At 44.5% G+C, this 8,266-nt stretch overlaps 1 protein-coding gene across 1 annotated transcript; it reads right to left on the bottom strand.

The window, feature by feature from the left end:
- Nucleotides 1-2,001: 2,001 nt before the first annotated feature.
- Nucleotides 2,002-2,836, bottom strand: LOC125546790. Its single transcript, XM_048710920.1, has 2 exons — nt 2,496-2,836; nt 2,002-2,257 (listed from the first exon to the last, which is right to left on the bottom strand). The coding sequence occupies exons 1-2, from the start codon at nt 2,834-2,836 to the stop codon at nt 2,002-2,004; spliced, it is 597 nt and encodes a 198-aa protein (XP_048566877.1).
- Nucleotides 2,837-8,266: the final 5,430 nt, after the last annotated feature.

Genomic DNA, 8,266 nt, shown 5'->3' with positions numbered 1-8,266 from the left:
ATCAATGTGTGACATCAAAACAGTTCATTGTACTCTTATATTCTTTATAAACATGAAACCCACAATATTGAACAAATTATGTGATCACAACTATGACCAAACTCATCGTTATGCTACATGTGCCAAAAACCATCAAACTCATAATAACTTTTTCCTCAATACTCTTATTACATATTCATACATATCCTTAAGTTCAGCCTTATTTAGATGCTAGGTAATAAGCACTACAAAAAATACAAAGCCCTCACCTAAATTTACATGTTAACTCCCTGAGGGCCCAAATAGGTGTTTCCCTCTCCTCTTGGTCCATATATTTTGTAGTTCTCCAAACTTTGGTGGGAAGGCCAACGAGGTCAAACTCATAAGAAGTTTAAATGAAAAGCATTGTGGGGTGTTGTTCTTTATCAAAGATATTTTCTAATGATGCATCATGGGGTCAAATAATTCAGCCTCAGTGAGGGCATTGGACAATTCAGACACATAAGGGGCATCAAGTTATTTTAAGGGACATCAAGATATTTGAGATCACTAAAGTAGTAACCTGAAACGTCGTATGTTAGTTTACACAGCTAGTACTAGTTTTCATGCATAGTTCGTTTGTTTGTAAATGGCTGAAGTATTATAACAACAAAATAGGGGTTACATATCATATAAAGAATTAGAAGTTTCTGTTATCTGAGAGAATACGTACATAAATAACACTTGAAAAATATTCTCCATGATGTAAGAAGCATCCATTATCCCATTTCAGACGATAGAAATTCTCTCTAGACATAGCCACATGTTCCATTAGATGACTGACCAGTAACTTCAGCTTGACCATCTTGCATTTATCCAAGGTATTCCTGTTTAAAGCCTCGAGGTATTAAACATCCGTGCAAAATAGAAAAGTGGCGTGATAAAAAACAAGTAACTGAGATAGTTACCAAGTAGTAGGAGAAAAAGAATGCTCTGTAGAAACAAGTGACATCTCCAATAGTTCTTCTTAAGAGCGAAAAATGCTGACTGAGAATCTGGTTCCAGTTTTTCTGCTGAGAAAAATATTCATTTTTGTTGAGCAGGACTGAGTCATGCCAAATAATACCATGTGTCTTTTTATTTGACCGCTCATGAACAATGTAGCTTAGATAATTTCAAACCCATTGTTGCACAAGATACTCTCTAGCACAAACAAAGCCTATTTTATTATACCAAACAAACAAGCTCTAGTAACAACCACAAAAACTGATTTGGACTCCAAAGAATACAATCAACAAGTACAAAAGGAAACCACACTGTGATGACTAACGAGATATCATTCTCTATGTTCAAGGAATTGAACTAAGAACTAGCAGAGCAGGAAAACAAAAAAATGTGCAGCAAAAATCAAACACCAAATCCCCAAATTCATGACATTAGTTACCTCCTATTTTTTGTGGCTAACGATCTATAGCACTCACGGATATTCCTACTGGACAATCTCGACCTTGGGATGTTCAACAAGAAATATTCTGTGTTGCCGAGGGTAAATGAGTTTGACCAAGACTCAATCCCGAGAATGATAACCATGGCTACAGATGTTGGCAAGCCGGCCCCATCTTACGCCGGTGCACCGGTAAGTGTCTGTCATCCCTCATGGATATGCTGCTTCTTTTTAAATGTTATTTCTAACTCTCATGGAACTACCCACATCGTGTAGTTGTGCCACATCTCCACCATGTGCTATGCCCATTCCAAGCACTCCGTTGAGGAGCAGTCGGCGTCAAGGAACACGGCAAAACCTCCGTTCCAGCCAGCTCCGTCCTGTGGTGGTAGCACAACCAGGACATCTCAGAGGGATGTTCCCAGCCCTGCATCTGCACACCATTTGCTTGATGAACTAACTCCGATGACCATAACTCTTCTAGGGCCGATGGATTTCACCAATTATTTATGGACGTAGTATCCCCACCTGGCAAATTATCCTATGCCTCAACTTTTTGTACACATTGTCTAAAGCATTAATTTTTATTGTGAACTTAGTCATACTCCCTGTATCAATGCAAACTCCCATTTCATGTACCAGGCGAGCGATGAGATGACAGTGCTACCGAAGGAAATAAAGGCTCGTTGCCTCTCGAACCTTACAACTGCACGCGAGCACATCCAGCTTGAGATGTTTAATTTGCTGACAAGATATTTGAGGCCCGTAAGCGCATTTGCACATGTTTTGTAGCACTTGGCTTTGCTCATGGTTTGGGCACGGTGTTCTGCTCGGTGCAGCAGCACTATCTTCAGCCTACAAGCAGATCCAACTCACATATTAACTGCCCGGGGTTCAGCAAGCATGTAAATCACTAGTTTTTCTACTCCACTCATCGAACTTTCATGTACATACCTAGTTCTAATGACTACGAGTATAAATCCAACACTAAGTTACTACAAACACCTATTAATGGCAGGATTTTTCCACTCCTCAAAAGTTCTTTCTTTTGCAGCCCTAAATTAATGACTGCAGGAACAAATCCACCACTAACCTCTTATTCCATTCAGGAGCACGGGGATTCATCTTCCCAGTTGACAAATTTGACGTCGGGGGTGAGATCTCTCTCCTATCCATGGCCGCCGCTACCCTGGCCGCCAAGATCTGAGCTTCGACACTGTCCACCGCCCATTCCTGCTCCACCGCCTCCTGCTCCGCCACCATATCGCCTCCCGTCAGTGCTGTCGACACAGGGGGTGGCACCAAGCTCTCTACGACCTCCTCCAGGGAAAGTGCATCTGATTCAGGCCGAAACCAAATCATGTCAATCACTAAATCCAGGGGAATAAGAATAGAGACTAGATTGCTAGACAAGCAAGGATGTGCGTAGGCCATGTAGAATGGTTGATAAGATAGTCTTATCTTAAGTCTTGCATGTAATTTAAAGATACCCATACCGTTCCCTCAAGTCAGGGGTTCTCCTTCCTCTCGGGGCGATCTACGTCGCCACCGTTGTGACCTATGATTCCCTGCCTACGCCACGATCTCCGTCCATCTATCCTCGGTAGGGGGCGTTTCGGCGCTCGCTGGTCCAGGCAGTGGTGGGGGAGGGGAGAAGTTAGGGTTCCTGTAGAAGGCCCGATCGATCTGTCGGGTTAGGGATCGAGAGAAGATGGCATCAGACAGGGCTTTGGGGTCTACTACGGCACGACTACCGATGATGATCTCGACGACGTGGTGTTTGATGACAAGGAAGCGCTGCCAGAGGCGGCTCGATGGATAGCACTCGCGAGGGTCCACTATGACAAAACCTATAGCCAATATTGGTTCTTCAAGAACATGGGAGCAGCATGGGATCTTGCCCAAGAGGTACAGTTCAAGCCTTTGGAGGAAAACCTGTACACGGTCTAGTTTTCATGCTTGGGAGATTGGGAAGGAGTAACCCAATAAGGGCCTTGGCACTTCATTGTAGGCGTCATTATTCTTAAGCCTTATGATGGTTTGGCGAAACCTTCAACTGTCCAGCTTGACACCATTGAGATTTGGGTGCAAATTCATGATATACTACCCCTGTATGCTCACCTAGTGCCATCTTTGCCGGCAAAGGTGGGTGAAGTACTATTTGCTGAACCACAATCGCAAGATTTCACGGGTAATTTCCACCATGTATGGGTCAGAATCAACGTTACTAAGCCTTTGAAGAATGCAGAGAATTATACGATGAAATATGAGAAACTCCCTGATTAGTATGCGGTTTGTGGCATGTTGGGCCACTTGTTCAAGGAGCATGGCACGGTTATCCACCCCCATCTGTGTTGGTGTTAAGGATCTAAAGGAATCTTGGGCTTTGCGTACGGGGCAGGGCCCAGGTGGTGGCCGCGGACCTATAGGCGGACGTCGGGGAGGCGGTAGTGGCCGAGGAAGAAATGCACGGACTGACCATGATGCTGCTCATGATGGAGGAGGTGAACATGGCACAAATGTTGATACATAGATGGATGAGGCAGAGCTCAACGGGAAGAGGGCGCAACCGAATGCGATAGGGGCTGCCCAGGTGGTCACATCAGGCGGATCCAGTAATGGCGGTGTGCTAGCTTTACCTCCGCCACAGACACCGTTGAGACCACCACCTAAGCAAGAGCAGAAGAGGGAGAAAATAGGAATGACAGGGGAGAAGAGTACACAAGAGAAGAGAAACAACAAGAAAGGCAGCAAACCATCAGATGCAACATCGGAGGACTCCCAGGTGGAGTACCGTCGGGCACAGTGAGTCTCCTTAGCTGGAACTGCCGTGGCGTGGGCAAGGCCGCGATAGTCCGAGAGCTCCGTGAGCTAGCACGGAAATTTGCCCCTACCCTGCTTTGTATCGTGGAAACTCAAATTGATAGAATTAGGGTAGAAAATCTAGCAAGTACCCTCGGTTATGATAATGCTTTTGCTGTTAGTAGTCAGGGCCGCAGTCATGGCCTTTTCGAAAAATCCAATAAAGATTGAAATTTTAGACTATTCCATGTATCATATAGATTGCAAGGTGGATGAACCAGGACATGACCCTTGGAGAGCCTCGTGTTTCTATGGAGAGGCACAAACGCAACTACGTCACCAGACGTGGGATACGATGAAAGGGATTGCAAGTTTGAGTAAGCTTCCGTGAATATGTTTTGGTGATTTCAATGAGGTACTACGTCCGTAAGAACAAGAAGGAGTTGGGGAACGGAGCAATGCCCAAATACAAGGCTTTCGGGATGCAGTGGATGTTTGCATGTTGGAAGATATAGGCTATCAGGGTAACTTTTGGACATGGGAGAAAAAGGTCACTAGAGGAAGCTACACCCATGTTCGTCTGGATAGGGCGCTTGCATCAGCTGAATGGGTTGCGATATTCCCGAATGCACATGTGAAGCATCTTACTACAGCGTCAAGTGATCATAGCCCGATCTTGATCAATATGGAGAATGAACAAGTTCGCCCTCCAGCTAAACCTCCCTTCCGATACGAGGTGATGTGGGAGACTCATGGGGAATGGAATGATACTATGAGGCAATATTGGAATGGTGATCACCCGGCTCTGAACCTGGAGTAGTTGTGAGCTAAAATTACTATCTGGGGAACTATTTGGGCAAGTGGAATAGGGAGACGTTCGGGAGTGTTCGAAAGGAGATTAAAAAACTGTTGGAGGAGCAGGAACGCCTACGTGGGGATCCAACAAGAACGGGACTGTCACACCTTGAGATTAAAATCAATGAATGACTAGTTGAACTTTATCACCGTGAAAAGCTCATGTGGCGGCGCTCGAGAATTGAATGGGTAGCATCGGGGGACAAGAATACTAAATTCTTCCATCTTCGAGCAAGTAGGAGGAGGAAGAAAAACATGATAAAAGCGCTGTCTAATGTGTTTGGTGTTACTGTTGAGGATCTAGCCGAACTAAAGGAGATGGTTACAGATTTCTATAAGAGCCTGCATAACACTAAGGGGGTAACAAACATGGAGCTGGTCCTCCAACATGTCCCTACCAAGGTGACACATTAGATGAATGACATGTTGATGGCACTATATACAAAAGAAGAGGTTAAGAAGGCGCTCATTCAAATGGGACCGACCAAGGCACCGGGCCCAGATTGATTCCCATCACATTTTTACCAGAAACATTGGGAAATCTGTGGAGATGAGGTGACCATGGCCGTACTGAGGATAATTCAGGGGGATGAGATTGTAGAGTGTGTTAATGACACGGTGCTGGTACTTATCCCCAAGGTGATAAATCCAACGCTCTTATCACAATTTCTTCCTATTAGTTTATGTAATGTCATATACAAAATTCCTTCCAAACTTGTTGCGAATAGGTAGAAACTTATCCTGCCAAAGATAATATTAGAGGAGCAATCTGTGTTCATCCCAGGACGGTTGATAACTGACAATATTATATGTGCTTATGAATGCTTGCATTTTATGAAGAGAAGCAAAGCCGAAACAAATAGTCATTGTGCGTTGAAGTTGGACATGATGAAGGCATATGACAGATTAGAATGGTCGTACCTCGAGGCTATCATGATCAAATTGGGTTTTGCACAACAATGGGTACATATCATAATGAGCATGATCAGTTTAGTATCCTTTTCAGTTATATTCAACGGAGAGAAGCTTGAGTCCTTCAAACCATCACGAGGTATCTGACAGGGAGATCCAATCTCCCCCTATCTTTTCTTGATCACAGAAGAGGGCTTTTGTGCCTACTAAAAACTAGTTCTCAGTCATCTGTGCTTGAGGGGATTAAGGTGGAAAACACAGCTCCGACTGTCAACCACCTCCTCTTTGCGGATGACAGCCTGTTGTTGTTCAAGGCTAGTACAGAGGGGCGGCGGAGGTTTCTAACATTTTGGAGATATATTGTAATTCATTGGGACAGTGAATCAACCACGACAAATCATCTATATTTTTCAGTAAAAGGATACCCATAATAGATGAGAGATAGCATCAAAGCTACTTTAAATGTTCATAATGAGTCACTGAATGAGCGTTATTTGGGCATGCCCATGGATGTGGGACAGTCCAAGATGAACACATTCAAATATCTCTAAGATAGAGTTTGGGAAAAGGTGAAGGGTTGGATGGAGAAGCTCTTATCGGCAGGTGGGAAAGAAGTCCTGATTAAAGCAGTGGCTCAAGCTCTGCCCATCTATTATATGGCATGTTTCAGATTTCCTAGGGTTCTATGTGAGAATATCTCCTCCATAATTCAACAATTCTAGTGGGGAAGCAAAGTGGGTAAACACAAACCAGCATGGGTGGCATGGGATATTTTGACACGGCCAAAACATCTTGGAGGCCTTGGCTTTCGGGACATGGAGATTTTTAACCTTGCTTTATTAGCAATACAAGCATGGAGGGTACTTTGTGATCCCTCATCACCCAGTGCACAAATTTTGAAGGCAACTTACTTCCCTCAAACTTCTCTAATGGAGGCGGAGCTTGGCAGCAGACCCTCGCAAATTTGGCGAGCAGTCCTAGATGGACGAGACATGCTCAGGCAAGGCTTAATACGGAGGATTGGCAATGGGCTAACAAACGAAATTTGGACACAAAACTGGTTGCCACGTTTTGGTATGATGTGGCCTATAGCACCACTAATCCCCAACCCACCACAATTGGTCTCAAAATTAATAATTGCGGCTACAGCAAACTGGAACGAGCGGCTAGTCCGGTCAGTTTTTGTGCCAATTAATGCTGAAGCAATATTAGCAATTCCCTTGTGTACACGGAATCTAGATGATTTTTGGGCATGGAGCGAAGAGAGAAGTGGTTCTTTCTCTATCAAATCACCATACAGACTTATCATGCACACAAAGACAATCAGGGAGAACTGGATTGAGGAACATGACAGTACTTCCGTAGCGGACAATGCAGGCAGTGAATGGAAGGATTTATGGAAGACGGGAGTACCTTCAAAACTCAAGTTGTTTCTGTGGCGACTTGCATGGCGTTCCATCCAAACAGAAGATGTACTGGAGCATAGAAACATGGCAACATCGTCGACATGTGCATTATGTGGAGCGAGGGATTCATGGGGACATGTGTTGCTAAACTACTCGATGGCCTACAATGTATGGGCGCTGGCAGATGAGACAATTTTGGACCAGATGCGTCGTTTTGATAGCGATAACGTAAGGGATTGTCCATTCGCTATGAAGAAGGCCTTGAGAGCGATCTTTTTGTCCATATGATAGTCACACTATGGGCTATTTGGGCAGCGAGAAGAAAGGCCGTCTATGAGGACATTTTTTAGAGTCTGTTCTCGACCCACTGCTTTGTCAACTCATTTTTGAATGATATTGAAATAGTGAAGAAACCGGATAGTGTTGCAGTGAACCCGGAACCAGTGCGACCGTCACATTGGATCCAACCTCCTCCTGGCATGATGAAAGTGAATGTTAATGCGGCTACTAGGCGGAGATCGAGCTTTGGTGCGGTTGCTGCAGTGTGTAGGAACAGGGAGGGAGCATATCTGGGGGCGTCAGCAATTGTGTTCAAAGGTATTTATGATCCAGCAACTCTAGAAGTATTAGCAGTCCGGAAATCAATGGCGCTAGCATAGGATCTCCACCTGTGAGCGATTCACGTTGCAACTGATTGCAAGGGCATTGTGGAGAATATCGGTCGTAAGAATAGTCCTAGCTATGGTGCTATTATACATGAGATCATGGATTACTCTCGTAGTTTTCAGTCGTTGAATTTTGTGCATGAGTTTATGAGCTCAAATTTCGATGATCACAATATAGCAAAGCATGCTTTGAAACTGGGGGCCGGCCGCCATGTCTGGTTAGG

This window comes from Triticum urartu, chromosome 3, assembly GCF_003073215.2.
Source record: "Triticum urartu cultivar G1812 chromosome 3, Tu2.1, whole genome shotgun sequence".
NCBI classification, from domain to species: Eukaryota; Viridiplantae; Streptophyta; class Magnoliopsida; order Poales; family Poaceae; genus Triticum; species Triticum urartu.
The sequence above is the reverse complement of the archived record's forward strand: the minus strand, read 5'-3'. Positions and strand labels throughout refer to the sequence as shown.